The sequence below is a fragment of the Xyrauchen texanus genome, chromosome 24 (genome assembly GCF_025860055.1).
Source record: "Xyrauchen texanus isolate HMW12.3.18 chromosome 24, RBS_HiC_50CHRs, whole genome shotgun sequence".
In the NCBI taxonomy this organism is placed as follows: Eukaryota; Metazoa; Chordata; class Actinopteri; order Cypriniformes; family Catostomidae; genus Xyrauchen; species Xyrauchen texanus.
Window position 1 is genome coordinate 648234 of NC_068299.1, and position 21218 is coordinate 669451.

Below are 21218 nucleotides of genomic sequence, written 5' to 3' on the forward strand. Positions count from 1 at the left end.
TGGAACACCACTGGCGATGAATCAGCTTATCAGTGGGAGGGCGAGTGCGAGTGCGAGTGTGAGTGCGAGTGCGAAGTCGCGGCGTGTGTGTGTGTGTGTCATAAGACTCGTCGCTGATTGAATTAGTCAGTAAAGCAGATTTACTGAAGCAGAGGGAATGTGTCTGTCTGTATCTACTCACATATACACACATAGACAGATCGCAGCTAATTCTGGCAAAGAACTGCCCACTTCGACAGGAAGACACCGCTTGACCAACATGTAAAGCGACCAACCACAGGTTGCTAGGTTTTTACATATGGGTGTACAGAACTTGTGTATAGACTTTGTAATCAGAATGTCTGTCCATCCAAAACTAACCAGCACTGATTATTCAACTAATACACACAGTGCTTTAATACAATGAACATGATGCTTTAAAGCTGAAGTGTGTAACTTGTCATGTGTTTAAATACTTCATATGCAGCGAGCCATTCATAGTGACACACTTCAGCTTTAACAATGTTCAACAATTTTAAAGAATGCAATATGAGGGAATGTGCAGTTATGAGAGTTATTAGTGGTGCTTGTGATCTTCATTATAATCTCACATACTTATTATATTTCAGTACACTTCAATACACTTTTTCGGCACCTTTTGTCGTAGACCCACAAAAGAGGTGTCAAAATGACAGGTCTATTGAGGACACCTGTGCTGTGACTTTTCAAAGGGCTAGCCATGCCCTAGCAACCATTTAGAGCACCCTAGCAACCTATTGACTTCCATTAAAAATGGCTGAGAGGGATATCTTCGGATCAGAATGTCCTAGAGACATGAGAGTTGTGCTTGTTTTAATTTGGTGAGAAATCAGTCTTCGTGTATCCACTTGGAAACTGCTTAGCCATGCCCTAGCAACCATTTAGAGCACCCTAGCAACCAAACCCCATTGACTTCCATTCAAAATTTCGCTTAGATGAGTATCTCAGGATCATAATGTCGTAGAGACTTCATTGTTGGCTTGTATGACTAAAGAGAGTAAGCAGTCTTCTTAGGATCACAACTGCCTAGCAACCAGATGGGGTTAGCCTAGCAACCAAGTATCAAAACACATCTCTGCACCAGAACATCATAGACACTTCCAGGTTGACTCATTTGACTCAGGCTGGCAAGGAGCCTTTGAGTATCACCCTGGTAACTGCCTAGCTACCAGATGGTGTTGCCCAAGCAACCAAGTAATAAAACACATATCTCTGTACCAGAAAATTGTAGACACTTCCAGGTTGGCTTATTTGACTCAGGCTGGTAAGGAACATTTTTAGTATCACCCTGGTAACTCCCTAGCAACCAGATGGGGTTAGCCTAGCAACCAAGTATCAAAGCACATCTCTGCACCAGAACATCATAGACACTTCCAGGTTGACTCATTTGACTCAGGCTGGCAAGGAGCCTTTTGAGTATCACCCTGGTAACTGCCTAGCTACCAGATGGTGTTGCCCAAGCAACCAAGTAATAAAACACATATCTCTGTACCAGAAAATTGTAGACACTTCCAGGTTGGCTTATTTGACTCAGGCTGGTAAGGAACATTTTTAGTATCACCCTGGTAACTCCCTAGCAACCAGATGGAACACCCTGGCAACCATGGAACAACACCAATATCTCTACACCAGAATGTCCTACTGTCATGGGGGTGGCCTCTTTCAACTTGGGGCAGTTGTTGGGACAATGAGGTGACGAATTTTGCCACGGCAAGTACCACTGAAATTTTCTTCAGAAAATGTACCTATATAGCTTTAATTATTAATTTTCAATTTATGGTTGTTTATATACAGTACCATAATGTCACCTTTACTATTCTCACAGTATACTAAGCCTAACCACCTGCAGAGAAGAGCACATTACATCTCTCTCTCTCTCTCTCTCTCTCTCTCTCTCTCTCTCTCTCTCTCTCTCAATTCTACAAACTGGCACAAGTTAATTGAATTTGCTCAAAGTGAAATGACATGATTTACACACTTGCTGATGGATGATTTTAAAATGGCACACTGAAGCAGAACTAAAGAATATCAATTTTACATTCAATAAACTCACTGAGCTGAACAGCATCTCGTACAATCTGCCAATCCCGCAGCAGGACAAGGCTGTCATTTGCATACCTACTCATGGGAACCAATGGCACACAGGGCAGGCGGGGCTTTTGAGTGAAATCTGCAGTAATTTCATGAATGACTTCACAGCAATTACACACATTGACAACAGTGTTGCTCAACAGGCATTATTTCAGTTTTCAGAAAACTGCCTTATAATGCTCATGCAAGGTGCTCATTTACATATGAATATACTCTTATTTATTAACACATAAGTAACCCAAGCAATGTATGAAGTTTTATAGTAAATGACATATATTTATATATACAATATAAATGATTGATGTATGTCAGTATCCCATGATTCACTTCCCACATTTCATCATAATCATAATAAACACTGGGTCGCATTCAACTAATAATTGCGTGCTTTTTGCATAATTATACGCACAGAAAAATTCCTCACGCAAACTTTCCACCAGATTCACAACAGGTTTGTATGCACATACATTTGTTCTCACCCTCATGCCCAACCCACATCCATATTAGGGCTTTCCACATCACTGTTTAAGTGTGAATGTGCAGAAAAAGATGCTGCTAAGGCATAAGGCCATTGGTATAAAGGACACCAGATGCACATTTTTAGAATACATGTTAGTCCAAACTTATTGATGAATCATAATTTCAGTGTGGTTTGGAACAACCTGAGGGTGAGTAAATGATTACATAATTTGCCTTTAATCGTATCTCTGTTCATATCACAAAAATGACATTTTAATGAATACTTTTTTCAATATGTGGGGGGTGATGATTGAAGTCTAATGAGGAGAGGAAGCACAAAATTTACACACTGAGATTTAATGAAGGAGAAACACACACACACACACCTGACCTAATAATACCACATCAGACACTTTGACTGTGTTTATAACTTACTCACAAACACACGCACACACACTTATAAACACGCACACTCACACACACTCATACACAAACACACACACTCTCACAAACACACACACACACACACACTCTCTCACACTCATAAACTCACACACACTCTCTCTCTCTCACACACACATACACACACTCTCACACACACACACACACATGCACACTCACTCTTGCACACACTCTCACACACTCACACACACACTCTCTCACACACACACTCTCACACGCACACACACTCACTCACAAACACACACATACACACTCTCACAAACGCACACACATACTCTCTCTGTCTCTCTCACACACACACACTCACAAACACACTCTCACACACTCTCTCACACACACACTCTCACACACATACACACACTCTCACACACACACACACTCTCTCTCTCACACACACACACTCACTCACTCTCTCTCTCTCTCACACACACTCACTCACAAACACGCACACTCACACACACTCATACACAAACACACACTCTCTCACACTCATAAACTCACACACACACTCTCTCTCTCTCTCACACACACACACACACTCTCTCTCTCACACACACACTCACTCACACACATACACACACTCACACACACACTCACACGCACACTCGCTCACACACATGCACACTCACTCACGCACACACTCACACACACACTCTCTCTCTCACACACACACTCTCACACGCACACACACACACACTCTCTCTCTCACACACACACTCACTCACAAACACACACATACACACACTCACACACACACACACACACACACACACACACACACACACACAATCTCTCTCTCACACACACTCTCTCTCTCTCACACACACACTCTCTCACACACACACACTCACTCACAAACACACACATGTTGGTCTACCTATCATTATGGGGACTTTCCATAGACATAATGACTTTTATACTGTATAAACTATAGATTCTATCCTCTAAACCTAACCCTACCCCTAAACCTAACCCTCACAGAAAACTTTCTGCATTTTTACATTTTCAATAAAACATTGTTTAGTATGATTTTTAAGCGATTTGAATTATGGGGACACTAGAAATGTCCTCATAAATCACATTTATAGCATAATACCCTTGTAATTACTAATTTGTAACTTACAAAATTGTCCTCGTAAATCACAAAAACATGCACACTCTCACACACACACACACTCTCTCTCTCTCACACACACACTCACTCTCACACACACACACTCACTCACTCTCACACACACACACACACACTCAGGACCTCTGAATATGATGTAAGCAACCAAGTGTGTTACCATGGCGACGTAGCGCGTGTGGAGGCTTCACGCTATTCTCCGTGGCATCCAAACACAACTCACCACACGCCCCACCGAGAGCGAGAACCACATTATAGCGACCACGAGGAGGTTACCCCATGTGACTCTACCCTCCCTAGCAACCGGGCCAATTTGGTTGCTAAGGAGACCTCACTGGTGTCACTCACCACACGCCCCACCGAGAGCGAGAACCACTAATCACCACCACAAGGAGGTTACCCCATGTGACTCTACCCTCCCTCGCAACCAGGCCACTTTGGTTGCTAAGGAGCCACAGGCTGCAGTAGCAGAGAGTGTACCGTTTACTGCGGCACTAGTGTTATTAGAGAACATGATGATAGCAAAAAACAGTCCGTGTGATAAATGCATCCCATTAATGCTTCAGGTTTAGTCTTTTTATGCACTTTTGTTACAGCAAAGAGCCGCATGAACGATGCAAGATTACACAAGCGCCGATTTAAAGTTACAAATGTTCTAATTATCGACTTGTTTCTTACAGAAACCTTCCGGTTCACTTCTGAAGACATTCATTGATCGACTGGAGTCGTGTGGATTACTTTTATGTTGCCTAAATGTGCCTTTTGGACCGTCGAAGTGCTGGCACCCGTTTACCTGCATTATAAGCACCTGACAGCTCCATCGTCCTGTATAAATCTTCATTTGTGTTCTGGTGTAGAAAGAGAGTCATACACATTTGGACGGCATGAGGGTGAGTAAATAATGTGTGAACTGTCCCTTTAAGTGTATGCGTTTGAGAAGCATGTCTTACATCTTTTATTAAACGACTGGACATGCATATATATATATATATATACTGTATGCACACTCCACACATAAAAGTGATTGTGAAATGTTTATTCTCTGTCGTGCATCTCATGCACATTTCAATAACAGATCTGCTCTGTGAGGTCTGCATGCGATGCTCTTCAGCATACAGCGGGTGTGATTGTGCCGCAGGCCGCATCACTCCACACGTCGCTTCTGTGCCGAGGTCAGCACGAGGCTCCACGGATCAAACGTAACGTCCTGCTGTAGCCATGATGTCATCTGATGTTTACGCCGCATGCCGCATAGCTGTTTTAATGCGACCCGCTCGAGTGATTACTCACACATCCCTTTGGATAACATCGTTTTCAATTCAAGGAATAGTTCGCCCAAAAATGTCAATTCTGTCCGTCTTTACACACTCTCGCTCTCCAAAACGGTCCAGAAGGACAGTAACGAGTAAACAATGACAGAATTATTGTTTTACTATTACTGACAGCTTCACAAGAGAACAAAAACAGGGTCTGATCAGTCAGCCCAATATCAGGCGGATGTGTCCTCAAAGTGGCCCAAAGTAACAGAACAACTCCACACCTCTCTCTCTCTCTCTCTCTCTCTCTCTCTCTCTCTCTCTCTCTCTCTCTCTTCTCTCTCACTCTCTCTCTCTCTCTCTTACTCTCTCTCTCTCTCTCTCTCTCTCTCTCTCTCTCTCACTCTCTCTCTTTTCTCTCGCTCTCTTCTCTCGCTCTCTCTTTCATTAATGTATTATGAGTAACACTTTTTGTCTACACAGCATCTATGATGTACAGTAATATAACCCGGCACACCTCACTATTACGCTGTAGATCACTATTACACTGTAGATCACTATTACACTGTAGATCACTATTACTGTAGATCACTATTACGCTGTAGATCACTATTACTGTAGATCACTATTATACTGTAGATCACTATTACTGTAGATCACTATTACTGTAGATCACTATTATACTGTAGATCACTATTACACTGTAGATCACTATTACTGTAGATCACTATTACACTGTGGATCACTGTTACACTGTAGATCACTATTACACTGTAGATCACTATTATACTGTAGATCACTATTACTGTAGATCACTATTATACTGTAGATCACTATTACACTGTAGATCACTATTACTGTAGATCACTATTATACTGTAGATCACTATTACACTGTACATCACTATTATACTGTAGATCACTATTACACTGTAGATCACTATTACTGTAGATCACTATTATACTGTAGATCACTATTACGCTGTAGATCACTATTACACTGTAGATCACTATTACGCTGTAGATCACTATTACACTGTAGATCACTATTACGCTGTGGATCACTATTACACTGTAGATCACTATTACACTGTAGATCACTATTACGCTGTAGATCACTATTACTGTAGATCACTATTACACTGTGGATCACTGTTACACTGTAGATCACTATTACACTGTAGATCACTATTACGCTGTAGATCACTATTATGCTGTAGATCACTATTACTGTAGATCACTATTACTGTAGATCACTATTACTGTAGATCACTATTACACTGTAGATCACTATTACTGTAGATCACTATTACACTGTAGATCACTATTACGCTGTACATCACTATTATACTGTAGATCACTATTACACTGTAGATCACTATTACGCTGTAGATCACTATTACTGTAGATCACTATTACTGTAGATCACTATTACGCTGTAGATCACTATTACTGTAGATCACTATTACTGTAGATCACTATTACACTGTAGATCACTATTACGCTGTAGATCACTATTACTGTAGATCACTATTACACTGTAGATCACTATTACGCTGTAGATCACTATTACTGTAGATCACTATTACTGTAGATCACTATTATACTGTAGATCACTATTACACTGTGGATCACTGTTACACTGTAGATCACTATTACACTGTAGATCACTATTACTGTAGATCACTATTACTGTAGATCACTATTACACTGTAGATCACTATTACTGTAGATCACTATTACACTGTAGATCACTATTACGCTGTAGATCACTATTACACTGTAGATCACTATTACTGTAGATCACTATTATACTGTAGATCACTATTACACTGTGGATCACTGTTACACTGTAGATCACTATTACGCTGTAGATCACTATTACACTGTAGATCACTATTACACTGTAGATCACTATTACACTGTGGATCACTGTTACACTGTAGATCACTGTTACACTGTAGATCACTATTACACTGTAGATCACTATTACGCTGTAGATCACTATTACACTGTGGATCACTATTACACTGTGGATCACTATTACACTGTGGATCACTATTACACTGTGGATCACTATTACGCTGTGGATCACTATTACACTGTGGATCACTATTACGCTGTAGATCACTATTACGCTGTAGATCACTATTACGCTGTAGATCACTATTACTGTAGATCACTATTACACTGTAGATCACTATTACGCTGTAGATCACTATTACTGTAGATCACTATTACACTGTAGATCACTATTACGCTGTAGATCACTATTACTGTAGATCACTATTACTGTAGATCACTATTATACTGTAGATCACTATTACACTGTGGATCACTGTTACACTGTAGATCACTATTACTGTAGATCACTATTACTGTAGATCACTATTATACTGTAGATCACTATTACACTGTGGATCACTGTTACACTGTGGATCACTGTTACACTGTAGATCACTATTATACTGTGGATCACTGTTACACTGTAGATCACTATTACTGTAGATCACTATTATACTGTAGATCACTATTACACTGTGGATCACTGTTACACTGTAGATCACTGTTACACTGTAGATCACTATTACACTGTGGATCACTGTTACACTGTAGATCACTATTACTGTAGATCACTATTATACTGTAGATCACTATTACACTGTGGATCACTGTTACACTGTAGATCACTGTTACACTGTAGATCACTATTACACTGTAGATCACTATTACGCTGTAGATCACTATTACGCTGTGGATCACTATTACACTGTGGATCACTATTACGCTGTAGATCACTATTACGCTGTAGATCACTATTACGCTGTAGATCACTATTACTGTAGATCACTATTACTGTAGATCACTATTACACTGTAGATCACTATTACGCTGTAGATCACTATTACTGTAGATCACTATTACACTGTAGATCACTATTACGCTGTAGATCACTATTACTGTAGATCACTATTACTGTAGATCACTATTATACTGTAGATCACTATTACACTGTGGATCACTGTTACACTGTAGATCACTATTACACTGTAGATCACTATTACTGTAGATCACTATTACTGTAGATCACTATTACACTGTAGATCACTATTACTGTAGATCACTATTACACTGTAGATCACTATTACGCTGTAGATCACTATTACACTGTAGATCACTATTACTGTAGATCACTATTATACTGTAGATCACTATTACACTGTGGATCACTGTTACACTGTAGATCACTATTACACTGTAGATCACTATTACACTGTAGATCACTATTACGCTGTAGATCACTATTACGCTGTGGATCACTATTACACTGTGGATCACTATTACGCTGTAGATCACTATTACTGTAGATCACTATTACACTGTGGATCACTATTACGCTGTAGATCACTATTACGCTGTAGATCACTATTACTGTAGATCACTATTACGCTGTAGATCACTATTACTGTAGATCACTATTACACTGTGGATCACTATTACGCTGTAGATCACTATTACGCTGTAGATCACTATTATACTGTGTGTGTGTGAGTGTGTGTGAATGTGTGTGTGTGTGTATGAATGAGTGTGTGTGAGTGTGTGTGTGTGTATGAATGAGAGTGTGTGTGTGTGCGCGTGCGCGTGTGTGCGTGTGTGTGTGAATGAGACTCAGTGTAAAGCTCTATATAACTGCAGACCATTTACCACAATTTCCGACACTGGAATGTGACTGTATGTCAATCCCGCACAGCCTCGAATTAAACGTCATCTCCCTCCTGATTAAGATCAATGCCCGATTGTTATTTTCAAGCTGGATTTCTCTGCTTTTTGAGTACAGCTAACCGAAGTAACGTTCATAAATCAACCTTTAACATATTGAACTATTTTAACTAATCTAACTAACTAGCAAGCTTTAACTAATTTAACTAATTACACTCAGAAAACGACTTGCTAATCCTCTGTCCCGTTGTGTTAATAACAGACATGATTGTAATTACTTTCACATTCACTACAGTAGTGATTTTCATACCGTAAATAAATGGGTCATTACGCCTCTCCGCCAGTCGAGTCTTATGATTATATCTCCACAGTGACCTGACCTCATTTCAGGCTTCTGTGTGACACATGGCGACCTTTTCGTTTCTGCAGGTGTTATCTTTAATGACAGCGCCATCCCACTGACTCAAACAAACATTCAGTGTTATAACACAGTGTGTGTCTGTGCTCGGATTAAACTGTATCATATCTCTGGATTTCCATAATCCTCATTAATTAACCAATTAAACAGCGAACTATATAATTGGCAGGTTTTTCTGTGTGTTCCAGCTGATCAGTCCTATTGTTGCAGGAATTGGATTAATGAGTCTGAATGGGTCTAAAATGTAATGAATTATTTCTGTGTGAGACCCTCAATCAGACCCCTATAGGAACCTATAGATATTTAATATCTCCGCTATAAGGTCTTTTTACAATACAACATTTCCACATATAAAGTGCAATAAGTTAGTATTCATGCTGTCTGCACAACCCCATATGTTCAATATGCAGATTCACCGTTTCATATATTAAAACTATATTATATATATTGTTCATGTTCATGCTGCCTGTACAGATTCATACCTCTTTGCATATTTGCATATGCAATACCTTGGTTAATAAGCATATTATTATGTAAATATGATATTCTCATAATAGCTAATATATAATCATGTGAGTGCTGGAAGATTACACTCACATTTAGATGATTATCTTGAACAGAAAAGGAATTTAAAAGCGTGTTTAGTTTGTAGCTGAACTATGCAACTCATTATTATATCACAATGGCATGTTTTATAAATGTTCATGTTTATATTCATAAGCACTGTTTTAATACATGGTTATAAACTGGTCTTTGTGCAGTAATGTGGTGTGGCAACACTAACCATCCTCTTTGTCGTCGAACACCGGTCTCTTGGATGAACTGTTGGCGCCCATCCTCTTCTTCCACTTGCCCCAGTGAAACATTGATGCTCTGATCTCATTCCTTTCACTGCAACTGATGCTGATGCCTCTAAAACACGAGCATCTCTGATGATCCGATTCAAGCTCTGCTGCACAAATACAGAGAAGAGACTCGATCACAGAATCAATGTGTGTGTCTGTTGATGAACACGAGCAGCTCGAGATGACGATGTGCTTCAGCTTCACCAATGAGAAGAGGAACCTCCTCTCCCTTAGTCTCTCTGTCTCTCTCTCTCTCTCTCCGTCTCTGTCTCTCTCTCTCTCCCTCTCTCTCCATCTCTGTCCCTCTCTCTCTCTCTCTCTGTCTCTCTCTATACGTCTCGCTGTCTCCGTCTCTGTCTCTCTCTCTCTCCCTCCCTTAGTCTCTCTTACATTTATCAAAGGTGCTCAATCAAAGCAAATTTACTCTCTCTCTCTCTCTCTCTCTCTCTCTCTCTCTCTCTCTCTCTCTCTCTCTCTCTCCCTGTCTCTCTTTCTCCATCTCTGTCTCTCTCTCTCTATATATATACGTCTCTCTCTCTCTATCAGCATCTTTTCAAACAGACAGTGTCTTAAATAATTTGTCAGGGAACCTAAAATGTGCTTCATGAGGTAATTAACCGGTTTTATCCCATTCAAAAGCAATATTTAATCCGAAATTAATAATTAATAACCAATTAATTACACTTAATTAAATAAAAAAGGTTATTCTTACTCAATTCTGAATTACCTCACAAATGTGACTTAATTTATCAGAATTGCGAGTTCTTCATTCTGAAATACGATGTCAGATTTATCTTTTTATTTATTTATTTATTCCATGGTGAGATTTAACGATTTTGTTTTATTTTAGTGTGCAAGAGGACCGACATCTATTCGCAACAATTAATACTCGATTAGTAGCCTCTAAATCATTTTATTATTATTATTATTATTATTATTGTTATATTTGCTTATTATTTTTATTAAATTAGCATATTATTATTATAATTTGTATTAATAAATTAGCACATTATTATGATTATTATTAAATTAGCATATTATTATTATTAAATTAGCATATTATTATTAGTATTAAATAGCATATTATTATTATTATTAGTAGTAGTAGTAAATTAGCATATTGTTATTATTATTACATTTGCATATTATCATTATTAAATGAGCATATTATTATTAGTAGAATTAAATGAGCATATTGTTATTATTATTACATTTGCATATTATTATTATTATTAAATGAGCATATTATTATTATTATTATTATTAAATTAGCATATTGTTATTATTATTACATTTGCATATCATTATTATATGACATATTATTATTATTAAATGAGCATATTATTATTAGTAGTATTAAATTAGCATATTGTTATTATTATTAAATTTGCATATTATTTGTATTAGTATTAAATGAGCATATTGTTATTATTATTACATTTGCATATTATCATTATTATTAAATGAGCATATTATTATTATTAGGCTAATAATAAATGAAGCAAATTATAATAACTTAGCAGTGTATGTAACGATTTTAGATTCAGACTCAATTCTAAGACAAACACGATTGTTTTTACACTAATCGCTCATTTATCGTCAAACATACAAACAGATTAAATATTTATTTATCTCTAAATTGTTCAGTTTGAATGGGCACATGACGCTTCTAGAATACATTATTACACCAACGAAAGTCGCAACGACTGTTTTCTGATTCACTTAGAGATTAATAAAGGACATTTTTACTTTAAATTCCCCTTTTGTCGTTTCCAAACGCGTTCTCATCTGTTTTGTCCCCTTTTGCGCGCCGTTGTTTTAGTTTCATTTTCCAGCGCTGTCACCATAGCAACGCGCGACAACATCACAGCTGACAGCGTGATGTGATCAACATAACACCGTTTCCTGACAGTATGCGTGAGTATTGGACTGTAAGAGTGGATCAGTGAAACACTGTGTGATGACAGACTTAAATGAAATGCGTTTGAACCTCAACTGTGAAGAAAAGACTGTAAAAGCACAAACTGATCCATCAGACACATCACACATGATGTTTATGAGCAGGAGAGCGTTGAAAGGCATATCAGACTCTCTTTTAAACATGACACATTTACAGGTATTTCTGTTTATATGCATTTATATGTCACTTTCAGCTCAGTATAAATGTGACTCACAGCTTCTCTCTGTTGTTGTAGAGTTTGTATCTGGAGGGTAATGAGATCTTCAGTCTACCCGAGTGTCTGTTTAACAGTTTACCATCTTTAGTCTGGTTGGATCTGAGGAATAATCAGCTCACAAGACTTCCTGTCGGTGTCGGTGAACACAGGTGAGTGTGTTCTTTAGTAATTGACAGCATGCCACAGACGGTCCATCGAGTTTAAAGGAATCTTCCAGGTTCAGAACAAGTTCATTTCGTTCCTCCTTTTCTTTAAAAAAGCACAAATGTGTTTTCCAGTGAGACACTAACAATGGAAGTCAATGGGGCAATTTTTGGAGGGTTTAAAAGCAGAAATGTGACGCTTATAATTTCATAAAAGCATTTTACAAAATTTACATAATTTTATAAAAGCATTTACATGAATTCTTCCATTAAAACGCATGTATTATTTGAGCTGTAAAGTTGTTTAAATAGTCATTTGCACAGTAATTTTAGGGTTTTCAGTGTTATGTCGCCATTGCAACAGAGTTGTAAAATTGTCTATAGATGCAGTTAGTAAGTGATTTTAAGATATTGTATGACAAACTGCTAACGTTCCTCATTTGTAAGTCTCTTTGGATAAAAGCATCTGACTAAATGTATGCAAATATAAATACTGATACTTTCCCCTTTTGTGTTTAAGGTGCTTGAAAACGTTACTTTTGGAGGGTAATCCAATAACTGAACTGCCAGCAGAACTGGGTACGTACAAAAGTGTGTTTTCTTCAGCTGCGCTTCTTAACTGGTTTTTACTCTGGACATCAAGTGGCCAAAACGGTAGCAAAATTGTGTATTGTATAAAAGTGCAAAAGTCCTTACAAAATATAACTAGCCTCAAATATTCCACTCGTTATTTTCATATGCAAATTAGTTTGTGATTCGACGCAAATGTTTGCCAGAAGTTTGCAGCTCTTCACCGGTAGTGGCGAACCTGTTTGCGGCAAGTTCGCTGCAAGTTTGCTGCGGGGCTCATTTGCATGTGAACATGATCAGCGGCGAGTTTGTGGCAAGTTTGCTGCAGAGCTCATTTGCATGTGAATATAATCAGTGGCGAGTTTGCGGCAAGTTCGCTGCAGGGCTCATTTGCATGTGAATATGATCAGTGGCGAGTTTGCGGCAAGTTCGCTGCAGGGCTCATTTGCATGTGAATATTATCAGTGGCGAGTTTGCGGCAAGTTCGCTGCAGGGCTCATTTGCATGTGAATATGATCAGTGGCGAGTTTGCGGCAAGTTCGCTGCAGGGCTCATTTGCATGTGAATATGATCAGTGGCGAGTTTGCAGGGAATTTCGCTGCAGGGCTCATTTGCATGTGAATATTATCAGTGGCGAGTTTGCAGGGAATTTCGCTGCAGGGCTCATTTGCATGTGAATATTATCAGTGGCGAGTTTGCGGCAAGTTTGCTGCGGGGCTCATTTGCATGTGAATATAATCAGTGGCGAGTTTGCGGCGAGTTTGCTGCGGGGCTCATTTGCATGTGAATATTATCAGTGGCTCATTTGCAGGGAAGTTTGCTGCGGGGCTCATTTGCATGTGAATATTATCAGTGGCGAGTTTGCAGGGAAGTTCGCTGCGGGGCTCATTTGCATGTGAATATTATCAGTGGCGAGTTTGCAGGGAAGTTCGCTGCGGGGCTCATTTGCATGTGAATATTATCAGCTGCGAGTTTGCGGCAAGTTCGCTGCGGAGCTCATTTGCATGTGAATATAATCAGCGGCGAGTTCGCTGCGGGGCTCATTTGCATGTGAATATAATCAGCGGCGAGTTTGCGGCAAGTTCGCTGCGGGGCTCATTTGCATGTGAATATTATCAGCGGTGAGTTTGCAGCAAGTTCGCTGCAGGGCTCATTTGCATGTGAATATTATCAGCGGCGAGTTTGCGGCAAGTTCGCTGCAGGGCTCATTTGCATGTGAATATTATCAGTGGCGAGTTTGCGGCAAGTTTGCTGCAGAGCTCATTTGCATGTGAATATAATCAGTGGTGAGTTTGCGGCAAGTTCGCTGCAGGGCTCATTTGCATGTGAATATTATCAGTGGTGAGTTTGCGGCAAGTTCGCTGCAGGGCTCATTTGCATGTGAATATTATCAGTGGCGAGTTTGCGGCAAGTTCGCTGCAGGGCTCATTTGCATGTGAATATTATCAGTGGTGAGTTTGCGGCAAGTTCGCTGCAGGGCTCATTTGCATGTGAATATTATCAGTGGTGAGTTTGCGGCAAGTTTGCTGCAGAGCTCATTTGCATGTGAATATTATCAGTGGCAAGTTTGTGGCAAGTTTGCAGTGAACTCTTAATTTTTTGATACACATTTTTCCAGAATAATATTATTTATGTAAAATAAAAAAAATTAACTCAAAGAATGACATAAAGGAATCATCCATAAGTATCGATAAGAAGTAATCCATAAGACTCACATGGTTGAATTCATGTGATCTGAAGTGATATGATAGGTATCGGTGAGAAGCAGATCAAAATGTATGTCCTCTTTTTTTATACTCTAAATCTCCACTTTCACTTTTACATCTGAAAGTGAAAGGGGAGATTTAGAGTAAAAAAAGGACATACATTTTGATCTGCTTCTCACCGATACCTATCATATCACTTCTGAAGACATGGATTTGACAACTTTTATGATTACTTTTTTGGTTCCTTTATGTGATTTTTGGAGCTGCGAATTCTGGTCACCATTCACTTGCATTGTATGAACCTACAGAGCTGAACTATTCTCCTAAAAACCTTCATTTGTGTTCTGGTGAAGAAAGAAAGTCACACACATCTGGGATGACATGAGGATGAGTAAATGATGAGAGAATTGTCTTTTTTAGATGAACTGTGCATTTAATTATTTGCATTTATGATTGTTTATCAGATCAGAGCTAAAAACCCATTTTTGGGTCAGTTGTGAAGCACACAGCTCTACAGAATGTGATTAACCACATATTTAATTCCCCACCGCTCTTCTATTGTAGGTCATGTGATCACATTGAAGGCCCTGAGCTTGAGGAATTGTCCAATCATGTTTCCTCCTCCAGATATCATTGATCAGGGCCTGGCACAGATTCTCCACTACCTGCGCAGCATCATGGCAGAACGGCACGTCAGCACGCACAGCTCTGAACGAGGTGAGGCTGCCAACTGAAGGTGAAAAATACCTGAGAACAACGTGTGTGTGTGTGTGTGTGTGTGTGTGTCCTGCCATCTGCGGCTTTGCGTAAAAAGAGTGGCCTGCTTCAAAAATAGCTCCTTGCCCTGGTTCTGCTCGACTGGTGTGAGTCCTGTTTCCGTGGAGACGGTGCATGCTGCTCAGCTGGATTTTGGCGCCGCACGACGCTCACGTGTTCGGTCCGATGACAGCGATCAATAACCCGCGGCACACCTCGTTCACACCACGTGGTCAGATGTTATCTTGGACTAATTAGACGAGCAACTCCGCTATTATTGGATTATTGGGTTATGATGCTGAAATCTTAATTTGGTTTCAAATGAAAATTAAATTACAGATATCACAGCTTAGCATGTTCACTATTCATTTCAGTTTTTGCAACAGAAACTATGTAATTATTATTATTACTGTACATATCTGATTTGTGTATTTGTAATGTCAAACATTAACAACATAATGACAGATCTGAAACCTGTCGGGTATAGATATACATATATAGAGCCTGCATAGATATCTGTAATTATGTTGTAAAATTCTACTTGTGGAAATGTAGTAACAGATATCAACAAATTATGTTTTTACTACTTAAAAAAATATATCAGCACTGGAAAAATTATTTTAAGGTTCATGCATTTCAATTTTATATCACAATTGCATCGAATGTAATTGAGTAATCTTTAATACGTTTAAAAACTTTGTTTTGTTAAATTTATTTAGTATATATATATTACATAATTCAATCTGATCAAATTTTGTTATCAAATTAAAATACTTAAATCTTTAAAATAGGTTTAATTTTTATTTATTTTATATTTGAGTGAAGAATGGATATTTCTGTAAGTAATTATGTCTTTTTTATATATCAAGAATTTACATTTTTGATATTGAAAACATAATTACTGATGTCAAAATTGAGCATTTTTACTAGTAGAAATTCCATTCCTGACATCAACAATATTAGCATTTTAACTAGTGAAAATTTGAATATACTGTAAATATCTATTATTTATTTCCTGCATGTGATTCAATGTCAAAACGGCTTGCAATCCTCGAGTTCCTCCTTCAATGTAAGTCTATGGGGGTTTTTATTCAGATGTAAATGGAGAAGTGTGATCTGTTTGTAAGGTAACAGCACACGTCTCCTCAACAACACGTGACTAGAGGGATCATGTCTATAACAGGACGACTTACATACTGAACTCCGGTTTCATACTTTTTTTTCATCCCCTTTTCTCCCAATTTGGAATGCCCAATTCCCACTAGGTGGCGCGGTTACTCTCCTCAATCCGGGTCGCCTCCGCTTCTGAGACTGTCAATCCGCGCATCTGATCACGTGACTCGTTGTGCATGACACCGCGGAGACTCACAGCATGTGGAGGCTCATGCTACTCTCCACGATCCACACACAACTCACCACACGCCCCATTGAGAGAACCACTAATCACCACCACGAGGAGGTTACCCCATGTGACTCTACCCTCCCTAGCAACCGGCTCAATTTGGTTGCTAAGGAGACTCACAGCATGTGGAGGCTCATGCTACTCTCCACGATCCACACACAACACACCACACGCCCCATTGAGAGAACCACTAATCACCACCACGAGGAGGTTACCCCATGTGACTCTACCCTCCCTAGCAACCGGGACAATTTGGTTGCTTAGGAGACCCGACTGGAGTCACTCAGCACACCCTGAATTCAAACTCGCGACTCCAGGTGTGATAGTCAGCGTCAATACTCGCGGAGATACCCAGAACCCCTCATTTTTAGCAAATCACAGTGAGCAGTAGGGATAGTGATGCTTGACTCCTGTGCTGCTTGTCTGCTAAAGTATTTGGATTAAAAATAACTTGACACATTTGCATTTAAAGTGTCGTTTGTATCTCATGCAGAGATGCCTGCGGTGGAGAAGCTGCAGTTGTGTGAGTTGGGCCTATCCAGTCTGGACCTGAGCGAGGAGGCAGTGGATGACCCAGAGATCCGACGCTTCCAGGAGCTCCGGCAGAGGATCATCCAGATAGAACGGGCTGATCTGGGGTCCAGCATCCCTGCGGTCCTGTCGCCCCATCACACCAGAACAGCAGAGGGCAATAGAGGACGCAGAACACTCGCCCTGCCCATTATCAGCAGGTGCAGAGCTCAATTAGATCTGTTTGAGAGAGAACAGATTGCCGATTAGATCCTGGCGCTGATTATAAGAGTGCAGCTGTTTTGTTCCAGAAGTAAAAATCCCATTCATATTCTCCATAGGGGAACTGATAATTAATCAAAACTTATAAACCTTTAAAGACAGACCTACCGTGAGCTCCAAGGTTGTTTATTGATTGAATCATTTCTGATGAAGAACTACATTACCCATGATCCCTAAGAAAAAGATCCACCAATCAGAGAATCAAATCAAAAGAGATCTGGAGCTCCGCCCACTTTCATGACGCACTGTGAATGACACAACCGAGTCGCTCTCCCTACATTCCCAAACTACTTATATATTTGTATATATCTGAATATTTTGCCATAAAATCAACATAAAAATAACTTAAATAATTGTATTTATAATTTGATTGCATCATTGGCGATGCTTCAAGGGATTGTGGTTCATTCCCTCTTTAAAGACGTTCAGTCGTGTATGTTGGTCTTTTTGTCTTTGTGATTAGTGGTTCTCGCTCTCGGTGGGGCGTGTAGTGAGTGACTCCAGCCAGGTCTCCTTAGCAACCAAATTGGCCCGGTTGCTAGGGAGGGTAGAGTCACATGGGGTAACCTCCTCGTGGTGGTGATTAGTGGTTCTCTCAATGGGGCGTGTGGTGAGTTGTGTGTGGATTGTGGAGAGTAGCATGGTCCTCCACATGCTGTGAGTCTCCTTAGCAACCAAATTGGCCCGGTTGCTAGGGAGGGTAGAGTCACATGGGGTAACCTCCTCGTGGTGGTGATTAGTGGTTCTCTCAATGGGGCGTGTGGTGAGTTGTGTGTGGATCGTGGAGAGTAGCATGAGCCTCCACATGCTGTGAGTCTCCGCGGTGTCACGCACAACGAGTCACGTGATCAGATGCGTGGATTGACGGTCACAGCCACGGAGGCAACTGAGATTCGTCCTCCGCCACCCGGATTGAGGCGAGTAACTGCGCCACCACGAGGAGCTACTAAGTAGTGGGAATTCTAAATTGGCAGCAAAGGGGCTTAAAAAATACAAATAAATAAAACAATTCAGACACCGTGTTTTCCATCTAGTCAATCTAACTGGTTACCAAGAACTAAAATAGCCTAACAAAAAATAAACCAAACACAAAATACAAAATAAACTGGAGAAAATAGTAAATAATTCAAGAAAAGTGGCTCCAATCCCCTACATATATTTAAACAATATACAGAGACACATATACCAAAACAACAATACAAGTAAATAATATAATAGAGACATCAAACATCAAAATTACATTTTCACTAGATGACAAACACAGAATAATATATATATATATCATTCTCTAGATGGTGCAAACCGCTCAACAACTCTCAATTTCCCCAAACAAACAACAAGATGCAACAGCGGGACCAATCGGCTTCTCCGGTCACGATTTGAGAATGTTCCAAAGAGCATATTGTGTGCGTCTGTACAAACATGATCAATGTCACTTATTTACTTACAATGGATTAGTCACCTAGAAACAGTGCATAATCTAAAATAGTGTGTGTGATCCATATATTATTGAGTTTGAAAAACTCTGAAACTAGCGACTTACAGGGACAATCCCCCCGGAGCAACCTGGAGTTAAGTGTCTTACTCAAGGACACAATGGTGGTGACTGTGGGGATCAAACCAGCAACCTTCTGAGTACCAGTTCTGTGCTTTAGCGCTCTACGCCACCACCACCACTCAACAAGAGCATATGTTTGTTTTAAGAACATGTATTTTAAATCCTAAAACTCAATTTCTATGTTTGAATGAACAAAGAAAAGAAAAATCCCAGATTTGTCTGTGTGTGTGTACCAGAGGCTGATGGGTTATGAGGTAAAGTTATGTTGAACTATCTGTTTGTGAATGAGCATACTGAGCTAACATTTACTGTTTCCTTCGTTGTGTCCCAGGAACAAAGATCTAACGAGAGGCAAAGCATCAGACATTCAGAGCTGGAGCAGCACAGAGGAGAGGAAACACGCTGGCATAAAAGAACTGAAGGAGAAACGGCGTGTATCTGAACAAAGACAGACGTTAGTTCATCTCTCTTTTACGGCTTTGGAGTGAGAAAGGAGTTGAAGTGAGAGCTGTAACTGAGACCGGCGGGCTGATTGCGGTACGGCGGCTGCGGCGGCGGGGTTCAGGGCTCTAATGTGTGTGTGATTACACTGTGAGATCCAGAGGGAGTGAATATGATCCTCTCAGAGAGCACACTGCTGTGTGAAATTTGATAAAAGACAGAAATGAATCTTATGAGTGTGCTTATCGGTGTATTTAAGGAGTATGTAGTATTGAAACGCTACATTTTAATCTTTTAAATAAATAGTTCAGTCAAAAAGGAAGATTCTGTCACATGACGTGACAGTCTTGACACACCATACGTGAACGTACACAAACACGTGTAATGGTAGCCAGCTGATAGATAGCTGTGCATTGTGTATAATGGTGAGCGTCACAATGGTGCTGTGACCGGATGGGAGTGAGGTTTAGGGGGATGAGTGTAACGGTGGTCAGCTGATAGATAGCTGTGCATTGTGTATAAACCTCACTCGCCTGACTCAAGAGGTGCACTAGCGATTGACGCTAGGGGCTGTAGCCTTTAACCTCCTTATTAGCGCATCTGCCTCCCATGCTGGAGACATCGGTTCCAGTCCTGTACGGAGCGGGTAGAACAGGAGCATCACAGTGGTGCCGTGACCCGGATGGGAGTGAGGTTTAGGGGGTGAGTGTAATGGGCGCTAGCTGATAGATAACTGTGCAATGTGTATAAATTTCACTATCCTGACCTCAAGAGGTGCACTAGCGACTGACGCTAAGGGCTATAGCCTTTAGCCTCATTGTTAGCGCATTTGCCTCCCATGCCGGAGCAACTTTGGTTCCAGTCCCGTATGGAGCGGATAGAACAGGAGCATCACAGTGGTGCCGTGACCCGGATGGGAGTGAGGTTTAGGGGGTGAGTGTAATGGGCGCTAGCTGATAGATAACTGTGCAATGTGTATAAATTTCACTATCCTGACCTCAAGAGGTGCACTAGCGACTGACGCTAAGGGCTATAGCCTTTAGCCTCATTGTTAGCGCATTTGCCTCCCATGCCGGAGCAACTTTGGTTCCAGTCCCGTATGGAGCGGATAGAACAGGAGCATCACAATGGTGCCGTGACCCGGATGGGAGTGATGTTTAGGGGGGTGAGTGTAACGGGAGCTAGCTGATAGAGCCTCCTTGTTAGCGCATCCGCCTCCCATGCTGGAGACATCGGTTCCTGTCCCGTATGGAGCAGGTAGAACAGGAGTGTCACA

At 40.2% G+C, this 21218-nt stretch overlaps 2 protein-coding genes across 2 annotated transcripts in view; one reads left to right on the plus strand and one right to left on the minus strand.

The window, feature by feature from the left end:
- Window positions 1-10498, minus strand: part of LOC127617589 (serine/threonine-protein kinase 32C) — a 108708-nt gene extending 98210 nt beyond the window's left edge. Inside the window, exon 1 of the mRNA XM_052089575.1 lies at window positions 10337-10498. Within this exon, the coding sequence (XP_051945535.1) occupies window positions 10337-10418 (82 nt within the window). The 5' untranslated portion in view covers window positions 10419-10498. The remainder of the gene's footprint in view (window positions 1-10336) is intronic.
- Window positions 10499-12375: 1877 nt separating this feature from the next.
- The window catches only part of LOC127617485 (leucine-rich repeat-containing protein 27-like), a 10407-nt gene continuing 1564 nt past the window's right edge, over window positions 12376-21218 (plus strand). The window contains exons 1-6 of the mRNA XM_052089462.1: window positions 12376-12513; window positions 12593-12723; window positions 13238-13296; window positions 15558-15710; window positions 17645-17882; window positions 19833-19955. Coding sequence (XP_051945422.1) covers window positions 12376-12513; window positions 12593-12723; window positions 13238-13296; window positions 15558-15710; window positions 17645-17882; window positions 19833-19955 — 842 coding nt within the window. The remainder of the gene's footprint in view (window positions 12514-12592; window positions 12724-13237; window positions 13297-15557; window positions 15711-17644; window positions 17883-19832; window positions 19956-21218) is intronic.